Source organism: Merops nubicus, unplaced genomic scaffold (assembly GCF_000691845.1).
Source record: "Merops nubicus isolate BGI_N331 unplaced genomic scaffold, ASM69184v1 scaffold15781, whole genome shotgun sequence".
In the NCBI taxonomy this organism is placed as follows: Eukaryota; Metazoa; Chordata; class Aves; order Coraciiformes; family Meropidae; genus Merops; species Merops nubicus.
Window position 1 is genome coordinate 31,945 of NW_008590439.1, and position 18,771 is coordinate 50,715.

General features: G+C 37.6%; 1 protein-coding gene across 1 annotated transcript in view; it reads left to right on the plus strand.

Moving 5' to 3' along the window:
* TLE1 (transducin-like enhancer of split 1 (E(sp1) homolog, Drosophila)) overlaps positions 1-4,707 on the plus strand; it is a gene marked incomplete at its 5' end in the record, with an annotated part of 32,225 nt that extends 27,518 nt beyond the window's left edge. The window contains 5 exons of the mRNA XM_008949948.1: positions 234-481; positions 2,416-2,563; positions 2,943-3,093; positions 3,530-3,606; positions 3,780-4,707. Of these exons, the coding sequence (XP_008948196.1) occupies positions 234-481; positions 2,416-2,563; positions 2,943-3,093; positions 3,530-3,606; positions 3,780-3,887 (732 nt within the window). The remainder of the gene's footprint in view (positions 1-233; positions 482-2,415; positions 2,564-2,942; positions 3,094-3,529; positions 3,607-3,779) is intronic.
* Between the last annotated feature and the right edge of the window lie 14,064 nt (positions 4,708-18,771).

The following is an 18,771-nucleotide window of genomic DNA, read 5'->3' on the forward strand; positions in this document are numbered from 1 at the left end:
ACAGAGTAAACTGTGGCAACTGGAGTCTGCAGTTTAATTTCTGCAGTTGCAGTTTCTGGTTACTGGTGAGGAATAGGTGCTTGAAACCTTTTAGGATCTGCTGGTTCCTCTCCAGTACCTTGGTAACGGAAAAAGTAGCATACTGTTTAAAACTTGGATGCAGTCAGAATCATATTAGTGGTCATTATTGGCAGGCATGTATTAAGGTAACTGGGGTGATTTGTGTTGTGCAGAACAGAGATAACTACATCCGCTCTTGTAAATTGCTACCTGATGGATGCACCCTCATAGTTGGTGGTGAAGCCAGCACATTATCCATCTGGGACCTGGCAGCACCAACTCCTCGTATAAAAGCAGAGCTGACATCCTCAGCCCCTGCCTGCTACGCTCTGGCTATCAGCCCTGATTCCAAGGTCTGCTTTTCCTGCTGCAGTGATGGGAACATCGCAGTGTGGGATCTCCACAATCAGACACTGGTCAGGTAAGGCATTACTTGGTAACAGAAGGCATTAATAGAAGTTGCTCTTTGGACAGATGCATAAATGTTTATCTCCCTGAATAGTGGTTCATGACAGCAAAGTAAATACTATTTCTTATCCAAAGAATGCGGTTTCCAATGACTTGGGCAGAACCTAGTTTTAGTAGCTTCAATCTAGTCTTGGAAGATGCATTTTTGGGGACTGAAGGGTTGCTCCATAACCTGCTTCAGTCAGTGTAAAAGTTACTGTTGGTTTCAGTTAGCTGGGGTTTGTCTGGAGGTTTCTACACGAAGCATTTCTGCTGATTTGTGATTGATGCAGCCTGGACATGCTTTTTAGGGAACTCTCTGAGGTTTGTTCTTTTCCGTTGTCTTAAGCCAAGTTAAGTAATAAAGAAAATTTTCAGTTCTTACTTAGTAATGGTAAGTAATAAAATTAAATCTTACAAAAGTGGTTGAAAGTGTGGATTATTTCAGTTCTTTAGGAAGCATAAAGGAATGATGCTTGCTCATTCATGAGAGGAAGGTATTTGAGTTTTGGAGGAGAAATTGATCTATAAAACTTTTACAATGGGTTGCAAAAAGTGTAGTAAATGGATACCAATGTCAAAAAACTTCTGAAATCTTTTGTTAGACCTTTGATTAATGAACATATTAGTAGAAGACTGAAATGTCTGACAGGTCAGTATTCAGCTTCAGTACTATGACAGAGGAATAAAGAGAGGTCCATTTGTGGCTCTTAGCAACTGACTGTGTGGTTTACTAGAAGACGTATTTTTGGTTTGTTTACCAAAGTAGTGGTGGCTTACAATGCTAAGAGAAGAGAGAGCCTAAACTGAGAAGGCATATGATATTTTAAATGTTCCAAACACTAAAGCTGATGAGTCTGCTTAGTCCACGGTGTCTCTCTTAAATTTCCTGTATATCAATAATTAGCCTAAATTAATGTGCATATTAATATGTATGCAACTTTTACATTTTGTTGAATTTTTAGGTCAACCAAGAAGATTTTAGTTACAAAATCTTCAGTTCGTCTTGTGTATGTTTAGTCTCTGGAAAGGTGCATTCTCTCCATCTATGGTTGTCTTGCCTTTTGGATGATTGCTGTAGATGTTCCCACCACTTACTGGCTGATCTTGCTAATGATAACGTGGAATTTTGAGACCGGAGCTACAAAACAAAATGTGCCGCATGACCTTTCTGTGGCAGCTCCTGGTGATTCATACTCTCCATCCCCAAGCTAGTTGTCTTTCCCTGCCCCCTTCGCCCTCCACCTTTCACACTGAGGCACAAGACTTTCCTGAAGCTAATTGCTGATGAAAAATGCAGAAATCTCAGACGGCTTTTGCCAAAGGATTAAGGAAAACTTGAGATGACCTTCTGGTTGCTGAAAGCTGAGAAATACTAGTGAGAAGATTTTAAAACAAACTGTACAATTTAGATTTTTGTGATCTCCTGCCACAGAGAATGCAGCTTGGCTGAGTCAGCAATGCTTGTGTTTAACTATCTGGATCCCTTCCTATTAATATCTCTGCTTCTTGTTTATCATCTTGACTTGCAGCCAAAGAAAAACACAGAAGCTGTTTTCTGAAACTGGAGGAGTTTTGTTCCCTCAGCACTTGTTTTAATCTGAGTTGTCCTTAGTGCTTTTGAACATGTAGATACTGTACTTCAGTGTTCTTGCAAGCTTTTCTTTTCCTTTTCAAAACCTGATAGGAAATATTTGACTTTGCCATGATGCAATTCATTTCTGTAACACCTGGAAAATGTTTTTGTAGTACTGTTGTATTTCATAGTAAGAGGGAGGGGCTGATTTTTGCCCATCAGCAGATACAGAAGAGATGACACACACATACAGAGTCCAAAACTAACACCACAACAGTGTTTACCTTAAGCTGTGGCAGGAAATCATTATTCAATCTGGTTTGTTTTATCAGGCAATTCCAGGGCCACACAGATGGAGCCAGCTGTATTGACATTTCTAATGATGGTACCAAGCTCTGGACAGGAGGTTTGGATAATACAGTCAGATCCTGGGACTTGAGAGAGGGGAGACAGTTACAACAGCATGACTTCACGTCACAGGTAACTGGATTTTCCTACAGCTTCGGGGGAGTGGATGCGGTGGAAGGAAACATTTGGGATGAAAGCTGAGATGGAGCCCAGTGCAACTGGCAGTTTGTTCCCTCTCTTCTTTTTGGCTGCGTTTTGCAGCTTTCATATGTTTAGCTTCCAGAACAAAATGGTAGCTTGACACTACTGTCTTTCACTATTTTTCTAAGTTAATAAGTAAGATCAGGACTTAATTAGTCACTTCAGTTTTGAACAGCAGTCTTGCTATTGAACTATATGAATTTTATTTGGCCCTTCTCTCCCTCTCCTAATCATTGTAACTACTGCAGAGCAAAAAAAAAAAAGTGTATCTGTAATAAAAAAAAAAGTGTAAATTTGATTTAATTTTCAGATATTTTCCCTTGGTTATTGTCCTACTGGTGAATGGCTAGCTGTGGGAATGGAGAGCAGCAATGTAGAAGTGCTACATGTAAATAAACCAGACAAATATCAACTGCACCTTCATGAGAGTTGTGTATTGTCACTCAAGTTTGCTTACTGTGGTAAGTTGCCCTGAACACAGAACTGGAGGTCAGGGCTCCAGTGCATGCTTTTGACAATTAGCCATTACATAATTATAGCTCATCTGATGATCCAAACTAGTATCTCATTTTCTTAAGTTATGAAAAAATGTTTCTGAAGATGAATTGAAGTGTAGTTCTCTACAGACAACCATCTGTTTGTCTAAAGGCTGCTGTGAGGGTTGATTTGTGTGTAAAAAGCTTTTTCTGCTCGCAGAGTCTGTGGATATCCTAGTATTTGATACACTGCAAAAGCATGAATGTCTACATCAATTGTAAGCAAAAGTACTATGTTGATTAGTAATGCAGGCTTTTAGAATGGTAATTGTTTAACAGATTCTGTAGGTGTGTGTTGAAAACCCAAAGTCTATGAGATATGTTTCATATGTTTTGATAGTCCTTCTGGTTTATATTCTAGGTAAATGGTTTGTGAGTACTGGGAAAGATAACCTTCTCAATGCATGGAGAACTCCTTACGGAGCCAGTATCTTCCAGGTGAGGATGGTGATGCTCTTAAATTAAAAAAATAGAATACCCAGAATCCCAGGAGTGGACTCACATAGGTGAACATATGTGATCTATCCAATGTACCCAAAATGGGATGTTGACATGAGGGTAGCAGACTTTTTTTTTTTTAATGATGCAATATATTTCTGTTTTTCTTCTAGTCCAAAGAATCTTCATCAGTGCTTAGCTGTGACATCTCTGTGGATGATAAGTACATAGTCACGGGCTCTGGAGACAAAAAGGCTACAGTCTATGAAGTTATCTACTGAAAACTATGATGGGGATATAACTTTTAGAAGTTGAACTGGGCCAAAATTGTTCTAAATTGTAGAAGTAGAAAGGTTTTGCCTTTTAAAAAGGAACAAAAGTATTGAGCTTCCAGACCTTGCCATGAAACTACTCCGATTTTTCAAAATAGAAGGCAACATCCAGCAACTAAATATTGGCTTCGTGGACCAAATGGAACACAGAGGCAAGATGGACAGATGTAGCCTAGGTTCTTGAGATAGTTTTAAAAAGCCAAGTCTACTGAAGAACGTTGGAGCCTTTTATTTTTTTCTTTCTTTGTGACCTCATGCAAATTGTTCTCATTGCCTGAATATGGGGGATAAATACCTTTCTGTTTCTTGCAGTTCAAGTTGCATTCTGTCCTGTGTAGAGCAGTGGTGTCTCAGTTGAACTTGTTTCCTGATTTTGCATCTTGTGATATGTTTTTGTATTTTTGTTGAAGGTCAAACATTTGTATAAATTGTAAATATATTTAGTTTATTACAGTAAAGGCTTTAGTATGAACAACCAGTCTTTCTCCTCTCCCTCCCCCTCCTCCCCCTCCCCCCTCCTGCCCTGCTTATTTAAAACTAAAAAACTTTTGGCGACACAAGTACCTTTTTAGAAGCAAAAGCAAACACTATGTATAGTTTGAAAATGGTGTCTTATTCTTTATAACTCTTCCTAGATTACTTTGTCATACTTAAAAGTAGTTGTTTTGACATATTAGGGTATCAAGTCCAGTAGATACTGTCTTGTGCTAAAGAAAACTTAAAAGGCAATTTTGTACTAATTATAGTGTAAATATAAAAATTGAACATTTCATAAAGGTGTGCAGTTTAAGTTTATTTTGATGTCCTATGTATATGTTCTTTGGCAGATATAGTGATATGTGCCTAAACATAACTCACTTGGTCATTTCTCTAGAGAAGAGGTGACTTTCCTTTCCTTTCTCCCCCAGCTGAACAAAACTCATACAAGACTACATTTCAACCAAGTACTTCAGAGCCTTTATTCATTAACTGAGGATGTCTATGATTAAATGAAGTTAGATAGGTTACATCCTTCATATTTTACAGAGAAGTGGTAGTTAATGGCCATTTCTTTTTAATGTCTTGTCCATAATTAGATACTCAGGTAAATTTAATTAAATTACCAAAAGTGTGAGTCTTACAGGGGATCACTTAAGCAATGTTAAACACTTGCGGGCCTGCAAGTAAAGTGAATTAACCTAAGCTAAGTTAAACATGCTTCTTAATTTCTGGTGAGAATTTTGACAAAGGAATATTTTGATTTTTAACTAATCCACTGTACAAATTAGTTAGAATTAATTTTTCTGAGTGTCACATGTTACACAGGCCTATAGGTTCTCTGTATTCATACTGAGAAATCTTTGAGTCCTTTCCATTGTTCCGTCAGTGTGTGACATCTGTTAAGAGCCGTGCTAAGCAATCAGTTACCAAAGCTATACATCAACAAGTTTTCGTGCTGTACTCAAACGAAGTGGATGAATAGAGAATGTCTACATTTTATTCTGTGTGTTTTTATTTTTTTTTTTTTTCCTCCCAGATTAATGAGTTCTACCACTATGTGCTAGGCAAACCTACCTATTGCACCAGTGAGGGCCATACATTTCCTACATTCTGTAATTTAATTACAATTTCTGTTGCTAATGGAGAGTATGGATGAACAGAACTCTTTGAACAAATAATTCAGATTACACAAACTGGCAGGTTCAGACTCATCTGTGAAGAGCTGCTTTCTCATTTTGCTAGCATTTGGCAATGACCTGTGTCCCTGCTCTTTTAAAGACACGTAACTAGGAAGAAAAATGTTTGACTGGTAGATGCAATGACTGGATAAGAAATTTCTCATCTAGGGGCAAAATTTTTCTCAATTTCCAGGGACATCGGTTTTCTTTTCAATTTACGTGACCATTCTACTGAAACCATTTTATGGCATCTAGAATTGTAGTAGCCTTAATACATTAACTTTACATTAGAATGTATAATGTTAACCATTCAGGATAATCTGATTTTCTAGACATTTAAAATTAGTGTTCTATTGATATGTATCTGTACCTTTGTCTGTTGCTGTGATGTGGATATCTATCCGTATGAAAATGACAGACCAGCTTAGATGGTGGTCATATTCCTTTCACACATAGTGAGGCAAAAATCAGAGTAGTGAAGCTTTTCAAACAAATAATTGTATTTGCTACATTGAAATACTGTGAAGTGCTATGCTATGCTTTCCCTTTAAAAAGGGAAAGTTTGAAACAAGAGTATGTACTAGGTTATTTGACTTTTATGCTGACTCAATTTTCATATTTAAGTTTTTCTGAAGGTCTGACTCTGCCAGTGATCATTGGCTTTGTTTAGGAACACTAACAAATTTGCTGTAGTTAGGAACATTTGGATTTCTTCCAAGCTACTGTCACCTTGGATTTTACTTCGTAGGTGCTCTTTTGTCTGTCTTAAATGTTGATATCAGAGGTACCAAGAATGCAAGTTTTCTAACACCTTTGTGTAACTTCTGAAAAAGCATACATGCGTATAATGGATTTATTATGAGTTGTGACGTAGTGGCTGTTAGTAAGACCACATTCTTGGCAATCAGGAGGTTCCAAATCATAGTGTCAGGAAAATCATTATGTACCTTCTCTTTCCTTTTTCACTTCTAGAATGCACATTCAGCATAGTTGTGGAATTGGACATTATTTCCCCATTAGATCTATTTTAAGCCTTGAATCTGATAAGCTGAAGACACATCATACAATCGTCTTCTCAGCCTTTTGCTTCAGGTTTCACTTAGTTTTTATGAAAGTTTTCATTTGTCAAACAGTAAAGCCTGTTCCATCAGCAGATGTAATTTTTAATGAAAAGATACATTTGGTGGAATCTTGGCACGTCTGTCTATGCTGTTTCCTACAAGATTTAAAACTTCCAGAGTTTGAAACTTCCCTAAGTTCTTATAACCCTGTGCAAAGGAATGGATGTAAATAATTGTGTATGGAATGAAGAACTAGACCAACCCAGACCAACTGTAACAGAAAAGGCACTGGGAAAAGCATGTGGTAAAAAGAGGTACAGCAGTAACTATGGTGTAGGTAATTAATATTTTTTTGTCAATTTAATTACAGTCCTAAAATATTCCTTTGATTATCCCTTTTCTGGGACAGTCTTTGTTTGCTGGGTGGCCCTTGGTATTCAGAGATGTCTGAATGCCACTCTGGCAAACACTAGTGCCAGATAGAAGCAGGGAGTCGTTACAAATGACGTACTGGGTGTCAGTACAAACAATAACTGATGAAGAGGAGATTTGTGGTAATATCAATTCAACTGAACAAAATCCTTTGCCAGCTCTAATATGTATATTTTGTATATGTGCACTCAGCATAACCTTTTATAAATCAATTGTGCAGAATATTGTGATATTATTCCACACAATGCATTTGTCAGTATGTCAGAATACCTCTTTTTTTGTTATAGTTCCAAGCAAAGATAGTTCCCCACGTCAACCCACAAGCTGCTGGTCCTTGAGAAAATTTTCATCTGCTTTAATTCTTTTAAACTAGTTTGGGATTTCAAAAGCCTTTGTTCCATTAGAGGGAAGAGGGAGCATCAAATAAATATGAAGTTCATAGACTATTCAAATAGAGTTATTTTATAAACTTCAAAGTAGAATCTGTTATCTACTTGCATGCATGCTTTTGTGTATAAATAATAATTTTTCTGTCACATCTTTGTGTTGGTGATGCAGGTCGAATTTTCAGAAGCGTCTAAGTTAGTTAAGTAAGTTAAATCCACTTTGACAAATACATTTTTTTTTTTTTTAAATGATTTTATTTTGGTTGACAGATGGCCTCACTTATGAGCCTGTGGAATCATATAATCTAGTTAGGGTAGCCTTTCACATTTTTTAATGTATTGGTGCAATTTTGAGTTGATGGAGAAGTTTCACCGTTTGAGTGATTAAGAAAAGGTGGATTGTAATGTTTTCAGACTAAGAAGTACTGAATTCAGATTTCAGACTACTGATAAAGTATGTACCCCTCTAGCCACTTCACTGGAGCAGCTGGACTGTCTCCAACTGTGCTGGCTCTTGGAAAGATTTAATTTTCTTCTCCTCCCACAAGTGCATAGAATGAAAGTGGGAAAGAAAGTCTATATGAGATTTGAGACATGGTTTCCTGCCAGAGAGACAGAGAGAGATCTTTTATTACAGAATGGGGAAGATGAAGCAGCTCAGAGTAGCACCAGATAAACACCAGAATGAAAGAGTTCATGGCAGGGAAGACATGGAGGGACGCGGGAGAATGGGAACGTAAACACACAGACATTTTAGTGGTAGTTAACATGTAATCTACAAAATTCATCTAAAACGAGATTACAGTATGCGATTTCACTGACTTGTATTTCTCCATAAAGTTGTTTAGATGTTTTTGCATGTAATTCAGGGACTCCTGAGTTGTATATCGGAACTGAAAGCTGGCATTTCTTAGACATCCATAAGCAGTCATTTAATCCTAAGAGGAAAAGAGGCAGTTCTCAACATTTCCCATTACCTTATATTTTTGTAGCTCAAGATCAGCTTTCCAGCAATTGATAATCCCATTTTCAGCAACATACTCCCAGATGTCCCATTGCAGCTTAAGTGCTTAGTGCAGTGTCATTGATTTTGCCAGGAAAACCAAACACGTAGGATCTGGGTGCTTTGAAAATCTGCCCTGTGGGTCTACCTTACTGACCTTTCTGAATTTACTCAGAATTTCTGTTCAACTATATAGGAGAGCTCAAACATTCACTTAAAAGATGTTCTAAACTAGCAAAACCTCTGCTTTTGATAATGCCTTAAGCACAGGGGGTGGGGATGGGGTGGTGGTGATTTTTTTTTTGTGTTTAATTTTTTTTTCATCTTGCATAACTTTAAAAAAATATAAAATTGAATACCACAAGCAAATACTAAGGAAAATAAGAATAATGAATAATTGTTTTCAGAGCACAGAATGTTCTTAAAAATGCTGTATGTCTCATAACAAAAGAATCTATTGCTTCTACAATATGTTAATTCCCAAGAGAGATTGATTTTGTTTCCTTGGCGCTGAAGTGCTATTCTCAGAAACCTGAATACCAAAAAATCTGGGGGTATGGGACAAGTGCTAGTTATCAGTTTCAAATATGAGCAGATTTTTGGAGGGTTTCCCCCCTCCAAATTAATTATTGGATATTAGCATATAATTATTGGAATTATAGCATATTAATTATTGCTAGGTCCCACAGTTCACTCCTAGAAGCTGATCAACAGGCTTCTCGCTCATGCATTAGTAAGAATTTTATTGGTAACAAGTCTGTTGGTGATACGCAGACAACAGGAAAATCTGTTTGAATCTTGTAGTGGATAGCTGCATAGATAATATCTGCCAGTGTATATTGTAATAATTTCCCTTGCTAAAGCAAGCATCCAGAGATATGATGGTGTCATTTTTCCACACTCATACTTGTATTGTTTGTGGAATTGCTGATCAGTGTAGTTGAGCGGATGTAGAAAAGTTCTCTGATGGCTTCTGAGGTAAACCTTAAATGTTGAGATCTTTCCTTTCCTAAAATGTCACATGTGATTTTACCCACAGTAAGGTTATGTTGGTTCATAGAAGAGATGCTGCAAGGAGCACTAGGCAGTTATTGTTGCATAGAGCTTGGCAAGGATTGCCTTTGCTACATTCACAGTACAAAGGTATAGTATCTCTTGAACCTTGTTTCTATCTCCATTTTCTGCCAAGAATGAGTTAGAGGCAAAGATAACGCATTGTTTGGAGATTAAGTAATAAAACATACGGTTGTCATTATCCCTTTTGTATACTCTGTCATTAGCATAGAAAATACTAAATGCTGACTTCAAGGACTGATTTTAATGGCAGTTTGAAAAAGTTAACAAGCAGAATGAAGGGATCATAAATGGAAGTTAACCCATAGCACTGGGAAACTTAGAAATCACTTGTTATTTTCCTGGTGGTGAGCCTAATTTGTTCAAAATAAAATCCATCTGTTAATTTCACAGTCTTTGTCCCACTTCCTTACAGCAATTCACAGTGGATTACCCTATTACTTTAAAAATTGGCTCAAATTGTGATAAGCTAATGACTTATTTTGTGGTTTGCTGCAAAGATATTTTGGAGAGCAATGAACCTTCCCTTTATTCTTAAAAAATAATCAGCTATTGTTGCTTTATGCACTTAGATGTGAATATTCTCTTCATTACGTTTCAAGCAAATACACAATCTGATGGCTTTGCAAGTTCAAAACATTTTTTTGGTTGTTGATGAATCAGTCAAACACTGCTGTTAAGTATGTAAATGACCTTATTGTCAGTTTGGTATTTGCTTAGCATGCCATGCATGCAAAACAAAATTTTGGAGTGCTTGAACTGTTGTGGCCACGTTAAATTTACTTCCAGGAATGTTTCCTTTTCATGCAGAGATCAGTTTACCACTGCTCCCTTGCTTTTCCTCCTCAATACGTATTAGTCCTCTAGAGATGTTTTAATGCATATGCATACATAAGGCCTCTACCTTTCTCTGTCTTTCTGATTGCTGATTATGTGATAAGTATTTCTGGCAGCAGTTGAGTGAATATTCGCTAATCTATAAATGGGTTTTTGAATGTGTACTGCAAGAAGTTTATAGACTTGTATAGAGAAATCATTAATTTTCATTTGTTAAATTCAATATTCTCAAGTCCTGATACTCTTGTGTTTTTGTCAGTGAATCTGTGTAAAGAAGTACTTCTGGGTTTTTAGTGGTTTTCATAGCTTTTATTATTTGTTTATGGTAGATATACTTCTTTGAGTGCAAGTTACTGACTTGGTATTCTATTTATAATTCTGCCTCATTCTTCAGTATTTTAACTAGCTGTAAGTTATTAAAAACCATGTATGAAATGGGGATATTAATGACAAGTGGTTTAAATGTGAAAGTTTCAAAATGCGTTTTAGACGATTTCAACACCTTTTCACTGTAATTGTACGTTGTTTTTTTTTCATTACTTAAGTATTAAAAAAATACTTAAGGCAGAATTATAGTTAAATTTTATATATCTCATTACTAATTTTGTCTCCCAGTAGACAGCAATATTTTAGATGGGATTGTTTTTACTTTACCTAATTTATTCTTACTGAGGGGGTCAGGTAAATACTAACCTTTGCAGATTTTGCTAATTATAAGAATTTTATTAATATTCTTCATTGTTTTTAATAATCTCCATGCCTTCAGAAACTTGTTATTCTATATTTTGAAAAAAAGTATACAGATATACAGGGTTCTGTAATACAATGTATTTACAGTATTTGTCCCCTGGGTTTGCTGTAATAATAAGGGGAACTACAGTGAGTGACATAACTTGCAATAGTTGCTAGTGTTATGTGCCTTTGAATAATTTTCTTTAATTTTTTTTTTTTTTAATGTATATATCTTAGGTGAGGGTTAGCAGCTTTAAAAGAGTTTCATTTTTTATTAAGTGGATATGGTGATACATTCTTAGAGCTTTACTTGTTTTACTAACTTTAATTTTAACTCTGCAAGGTCAATGCTTGTATGGATGGTTTCGAACTGATCATAGACTGTTCAGCTTAACGTTTTAGGTTTCAAGCACTGCTAGAGAGGAGGGAGAACTTACTGGTCATATTTGGTTTTTTTTTTATGTTTTCATATATGATCAGTGAGACTTATTGTGGTAAGTGTGCTCACTGTAGTGGCCTTTTACAGTGTTCCCATAGTTTGCACTGTCATTCATCTGAATTTAGCTTACAAATCAACCCCTTTCTGCAGACACCTGCTTTGTACCTTGACAAGTATGAAAATAATCAAAAATACCGCTCTTTGACAGTAAGACTCTATATTTCTCTGCTTCTGAGTGTGAATAGCATTTAGCAAGGCTTGTCTAGTTAAAAGGCAGTTAAACTAGTAATCATACATGATCTGTGTTTAACTGTCATTTGTAGAAAAAGTGCTATAAAGTGATATGTGGTGATAACAAATACAGAAGGAAAAGAATATGAAATTCAGATAGCAGCTTGAATGATTTGCTGTTAGCATGGGGCCCAATAACACTACAAAGCTATAAACTCTGTCTTTCTAGATTGCCCAGTTAGGTGGCAGAGATGCAATTTGTCTTTTCTGAAGCTGCCTGCTGCTTGCTAGCTCCATCTCCTGTCACAGCCTATTAGCTCCCCAAGAAAATTGGTGGGAAATTGCCTGCAGATTGTAGGAAATTGCATCTCCAGGCCCTGGAAAAAATGTAGGATAGCACAACAATGATCCTCCCAGAGCAGCTATTAATACAGCAAAAGCTGACCTTTGGCATGGTGTGAAACGACTTTGCTATTTGCTGAATAAAGACTGTATTATGTATGGTTGAAGGAGGGTAAAAATTATTATCCTAGCTATACTTGTAGTCAGCCTGCTAGGCTTTAGCACCAGTGATAGGTTTTGCTGTCCCCCACTCCTTCCTATTGGAAGATGGGAAATGAGATGTTGGAGCTTGATCCAGAAATTTTGTTGTACAGATGGGCAAGAATGACTATGTATTTAAATGTTACTACATATGAAATTCAAAGTGACAAAACTGAAAGATAACTTAGGAGGCTGATCTCAAAAAAAAAATCTGATCATTTCCTCTGCTTGGTCTGCATGGCCAGAGTAGAAACAACTTTTTGCCTATTTCGTTACTTGTGTATACCCATAGTAAACATTTGATTTTGAACCAGTTACAGTGAAATGGAGCTGATTTATACTGTAACTGCTGAGCATAAAAGTCATGGGACACACATTAGTAATGATAAATTTTAGCATTAAATTCTTGGCCACTAGGAAATTCACCTCTGTATCATTTAAACAAATTTCCATGCATTCTTTATGGACTGATATGCAATGAGTTTCATCCTCTGTCATTTCTACTAGAGTTGCCTTTCTAACCTTGTACTTTACCTCTGTTTTATAGGACCTTTCAATACAAGATTCGACTTTTCTGAGAATCCTGAGAGTGGGATGTGTAGAATTAGTTTGCAACATGAAAAACAAATGCCAGCATTTTCTTTGAACTTGCAGTTGTACATAGCTGGTTCAAAGCCTCCCGAGGAAAATGTGCATGTGGACCAGAATCATGTATTGATCACAAGTGAGTGTAGGGAGGGCAGCAGCAGAGAAAAAGTAATTTTGCAAGCAAGAGCATTGCTGTTTTCAAACTTAGCTGAGATCTGTTGGTAACTGGCAGCTGCCCAAGGATCTCAGTGAAATCAATATGTTCATTTCCTATTGTATTAGTGTTCACTGATGTAAATGAGCTGACAAGGCTTACTAACACTCACACAACTGATTAGAGAACATTAGTGGCTGCCTTATGGAGCTGAGGCAGAGGAGCAGAGTGTAGGGCAGCATGACAAAATAGGTATTGCTTGTAGTTCAAAGCACAGCTGAAGGGGATCAAGAGCACTTCATATTAACAGGGGCTCTTTGGGCCCCTGTTTTAAATTCTTATGATCATGCATGCACATGTGTGTCAATCTGAAATGCTATTAAGAAAGCATTGTCTTTCCTGGTTAGTTATAACGCCTTTTATGGAAGTTATGCAGTTTAGTGCTATGTATCTTTTCATGTAAAACACAAATATGGGAACAGAAGAGCTATGGTGCTTGAGCTTTTATTCTGTATTTACAGTAGCTGTTCATCTTCCAAGGTATTACTTACTCCTAGCATTCTCAAAATAAACCTTTCCATTTAGTAACAAACTTTTTTTTTTTTTTCTTTGTATACTGCAATACCTATGTTGGACTGAGAGAACATTTATAGAACACACAAAATTGACCCTGCTTAGATGACACAGAAAATTTGCCCTAGCTAATCACTGAATTTGTCTTCTTTTGTAACGAACTAACTAAACTAAGTGATATAGTATCCAGTAATAAATTTATTCTGGCTGATGATATTATGAACACTGCTACCTGCATGGCTACTCTGGCTTTAATGAGGCTAAGCCCATTGTTCTACACAGAGCAAGGAAGTAACAAGTCATTCTTGTGTGAAAAGCAGAAGCTTCTTGTCATAGATTCAAAGTTTCAAGCTCTTGCTTTTTTATGGAAAAAACAAAAATTCAGAGTGGGCTAGGAGGGATCTGGAGTACACCAAATGCTACTCTGGGTAGTTGGATGGTTTAGGAGAGGCTTAAGAGAGATGGGGGAAAAAGAACTCAGACAAACCAGTTCTTAGGCAACACATTGTAACTAGAAAAGGTGTGCAAGCCCTAAGTAGAACACTTCATCCTGTAACAGCTTATGAGTTCCAGCAAAGGACAGGATACTTAACTGTACTTGCTTTCTATTTCTGTAAGTAGTTCAAAGAGTCTGTTGTCAGCCTAAGCTCTGGTCAGTCTGAATTTGGTCAGATCATGTTTTTCATACTTTGTAAATACAGCAAATAACACACAGAAAAAATCTGAGTTCTGACATTTATTTTTTTTTAATGATGCTTTCTTGTGTAACAGTTCTCACTTGCCACACTAGGAAAATGCAACTTTTTTTGCCTGTCTTTGTTCAAATTTCCAATATTCAAAGTCTCATTAAATGGTTCTAATTTAAAAGCTGAATATCAAATGTTCTGCTGGTGTCATTTTTCCTAGCCCCAGCAAAAATTTTTTAGCTATGAATAGTCCATTGTACCCAGAATCATATTCATGTTCATTCAACGAAACAGTTTACAATTTTTTTCAAGTACTCCATCAATGGCTTACACTGAATGCTTTCATTTTTATGAGTGGTTTATCTGAGCATTCCTGAGCTCTACAAAATCTCCTTGCACTTGCAGAGTACCTTTCTGATACTCCATCTGAGAGTAAACCAATCTGGTTCTCACTGTTGGCTCTTAAGAGCCCAACACAATGAGACAAAATCCAAGAGTGCTTGGTCCAGTTAGTCACAGAGCTTATTTTTCTGTGAAATATCCCAAAGCTTTTCTTTATACTCTAATAAAGATTCAGCTTTGTACTTATAAAAAGGCATTAAGCAGGCATGTAGCATGACTACAGCTCTTCTTAAGTCTTTCAGGGATGGAACAGGGTGGTGGCCACACTGAAGTAGTGAGAAGGGGGTTAGAGGAAGAGCAAAGTCCCTCTTTTGAACAGGTTTTTCTCATTAGCCCTCAGCTGGGAGGTAACAGAGGCTGGTGAAGCTTGTGGCCTCAAGGACGGGGCCAGCAAGTGTTTGGATGGCCTTGGGCACCATGTTCTGGTAGATGACCAGTGATGTTGGGGGGTGGGGGGAGTGGCAGTGTGCATAGGAGGTGGTGGAATGTAATATAGCCTCCAGCTTGACCAGCCAGCTCCAGGGTTGCTGAGGAAGAGGCTGGGGTGCTAGGCAAGAAGCTGAGGGACGGGGAGCTGAGGGAGAGGTCCTGGCATTAACATCCTACTGGGACAAGGGTCATTGGGGAAAATCTACGGGAGGAGGGTGTGGGCAGTGGGAAATATCATAGAAAGATAGAGTGTAACTACATCTCTTATGGATGAGGATGAGCTAACAAATTTATGAATAAATAGTTTATGGCTCCATCACTAAGTTCTGTGGGGTCTGGGCTTGGACAAGATAGTCCAGGGGCAAGTGAATAAAAAGACCCTAAAAAAAGGGGTTTGTGGGGTGGCATCAGGTGTTTGGCTTGCTGTGGCTGCTTCCACTTGACCACTAAATGGCAAACTTGTCATCTCCCCCACCTCCCTGCAGCAAGCTGCTCTGCAGGAGATTTGAAGCACCTGAGGGGAAGGAATTGAACAACCTGGATCTGCTGCCTCTCTCCAGCCAGGGTGAAGAACTGCTTTATCTGGGGTTTATTTGCTGGAAAGAAAGGTGGCTGTGGCTTGGATTAGAAAATTATTTTTTCTGCCAGCAGGGAATATTGCTCCATTTGGAGAGGAAATGGAGATATGTTAGAAATAGTACATTCAAGCAGCAGTGAAGGTATAACACCAGAAAGGTAAGCCAAGACTTTAGACTTAATTGAAGAGATCTGGGTTGAATATTACATTTGTATTATTGAAACAAATACAGTGAAGCCAGGACACACTGTTGGTTGTTCTGATTTTTTTTTCTCAGTACTCTCAGGAAAGAAGGCAATGGAAGAGCAAATATCCAAGCAAATGTTTATCTACATGTTTGATAAGTTCCTGAGAAATGGTCTTATCCAACCAGGTGATGGCTAACCACTATGGTTAAAGTGTAATGTGCTTATGGCAGAGGCCTCAACATTCTGGTTTGAGCCAGCTTGTTTGGAAGTGTTCTGATGCTAATAGACTGTATATAGGTATGATCAGAGGTCTTCCTTTCTGTTCCCAGGAAAACATCTTACTTGTAAGGAATTTCACTTCCTGTTCAGGTACACAGTATCTAGAAAAAAAAAAATAAATTTGCAGTGCAAATATGTTGATGATTAACTCTTGATCAGCCATGCTGGAGACTTTGGAACCTGGGTAGAAGGCAAGAAATAGATGAGGTATTTGCCCAGGTGAAGCCTCTGCCTTTTGCAGCATGGGCAACTATAATGTGACATTAATAGCTCCTGTCCCAGAACTAATACAGTTCAGTGTCATAAAGTGCTGAACATCATACGATGTTTACTTAAAAAAAGGAGAAAAAAAAAAAAAAAAAAAAAAACACCTTGAAAGAGGGTTTTATATTTGTTTGGGTTCTGCAAGTCTCATATATGGTGACAGAATTTTCTTCTGTCAGGAACAGAATAGTGTTGTACTGTGTTGCTTTAAAATGTTCCACAATATGTGCTATAGCAAAGTGTCTTCCCTGCTATACTACTACTTTAAAGTCTGAAGTTTATCATAGTAATTTCCCATGCTTTCATCTGAAGCCTGAAAATATGCCTCCAGTAAGACGTTCAATCAAAAATAAAACATTGCCAGTTATTGACTGTCTCTCCAACTCCTTGGGAGGTAGCTTGGTGCTACGCCAGTGTGAAGAAACTCATGTTACAAAAGCAAAATTAAAGAAAATGGAAATTAAACAATAAGAACAGCTTCAGCTCTGAGCAATTGTCTGAGCATCCCACAGCAATCAAGTTTCCCCTTCTAGAAGAACTTTAATTTGATCTTACTTTCACTGATTTATTTTCCGTTGCAGTTCTGAGCTTTTTAAAGGGGACATTTCCATTTTGAATGTCTAATCAGAGATGGAGAGGTTTTGAAAGGCCTGCTTAACATCTGTAATTCTTCTACTCTTTTTTTTTTTTCTCTTGATTTTTGTTTGTCTTGGGATTGCACACAAGCAAAATACCCATTTCTCTCTTATCCAGTCCTGAGTGATGAGTGGGTTGAGCTGCTGGACTATTCTGCAAGAACTGGTAAATCAGAAAATCAAAACACTGACCTCTTTAGATGTACCTAGTTAGAAATGGTATTAAATCCCAATTTGCTGGGTTTTGGCAGTTTAGGAGGCAATAGCATTTAGTATCTTGTACTGGAAGGAGCTGTTTTGTTATTTCCATTAGCTTTGCAATGAATGTCATGTTGTGCAATGAATGTCATGTTGTGCAATCAATATGTGCTGGACTTCCTGCTGCGGGTGGAGGGAAGTTGCCTCATAACTACCAATTCAGGCATCCAACAGGAACTTTATTTAAAAAATTACAACAGCAGCAAGCAATTGGAAAAAAAGCCTTTGTCTTAGGGCAGTAGATCTACTTGCTCTGTCAAGGGGATCATGACACAGACATCCACCATAGGTCTCTTCAATTATACATCTACACCAGCACTTGCTAAAATCCAGTTAATTTTCAGCCACTTTTTTTTGGTATTTGTCCCATAAAACAAACCTATTTATTTAGTGTAGACTTCTAGCTTCATGTCCTCTTGTTCGTGCTTCCTACTCTCTTGTCGTGATCAATTCAGTAAAACCAAGGAAGAAACATAAACATTAAGTTGATTATCATAAAGACTTCTGACCTCCTGCTAGCTCGTTTTCCCACAAAGCCGGTTCATACCAAAGTTACTAATTTAACTTGGAAAGTCTCAGGCAGTGTGTCTGTCATAGGATTATTGAATAAAATTTAGATCAGAAGGGATATTTGTCTTGCGCAACATCTGCTAAGACACAACCAAATTCAAAGCTAAGTCAGGTTGCTTAGGACCTGTCCATTTGAATTTTGCATAACTCCAAGAATGGAGATACCATATGTTTTCTGGACAACACATTTCAGTGCCTGACCATTCTCATTATGACTCTTTTTTCTTTTTAATTCCGTTGAAATAAGGACTACTGCCTCTTCTCCCTTGGCTGTGCAGTCCAGAGACCTGTGCACTGTCCTGACAGGCAGAAATAGTTTAATAGGGCAGAATGATTTGTGGGCTGTTCCTTCTCCTTAGGACCGTTTGAGAGAAGACAGACTTTATTCTGCTCCTTCATTATTCCACCTATAGTAGTCCTTGCTCAGTTTTTCCTACACATTTCTCATCTACTGGAGTGGGACAAGTGGTAAGTTGTGTTCAGTAGTAATAGCAAAGTGTAACACACTGCCATCATGAGCGGTGGGAGACAAATAGGGTGATGTAGAAGGAGAGAAGATGAGACAGGCATGGGGAAACAGCATTGAAGGTGGTAACCAGCTGGGATGAGAAAAGCTGGAAAAGACAACCTTATGAAGGGGAAAAAGAAATGGTAATTTTCACTCCCCCATGGCTATGACTCAGTCTTGAGTGGGCTGTAAAATCCTGTCTTTTTTTTTCCCCCCTTCCGTTATGTGAAGATGGAATTTATACCTTAAAAATAACATTGTTCCCATCCTTGAGAACTGTTAAAGCTCTTCTGTATATAAATCACTTCCTCCCATGCAGTATCTGA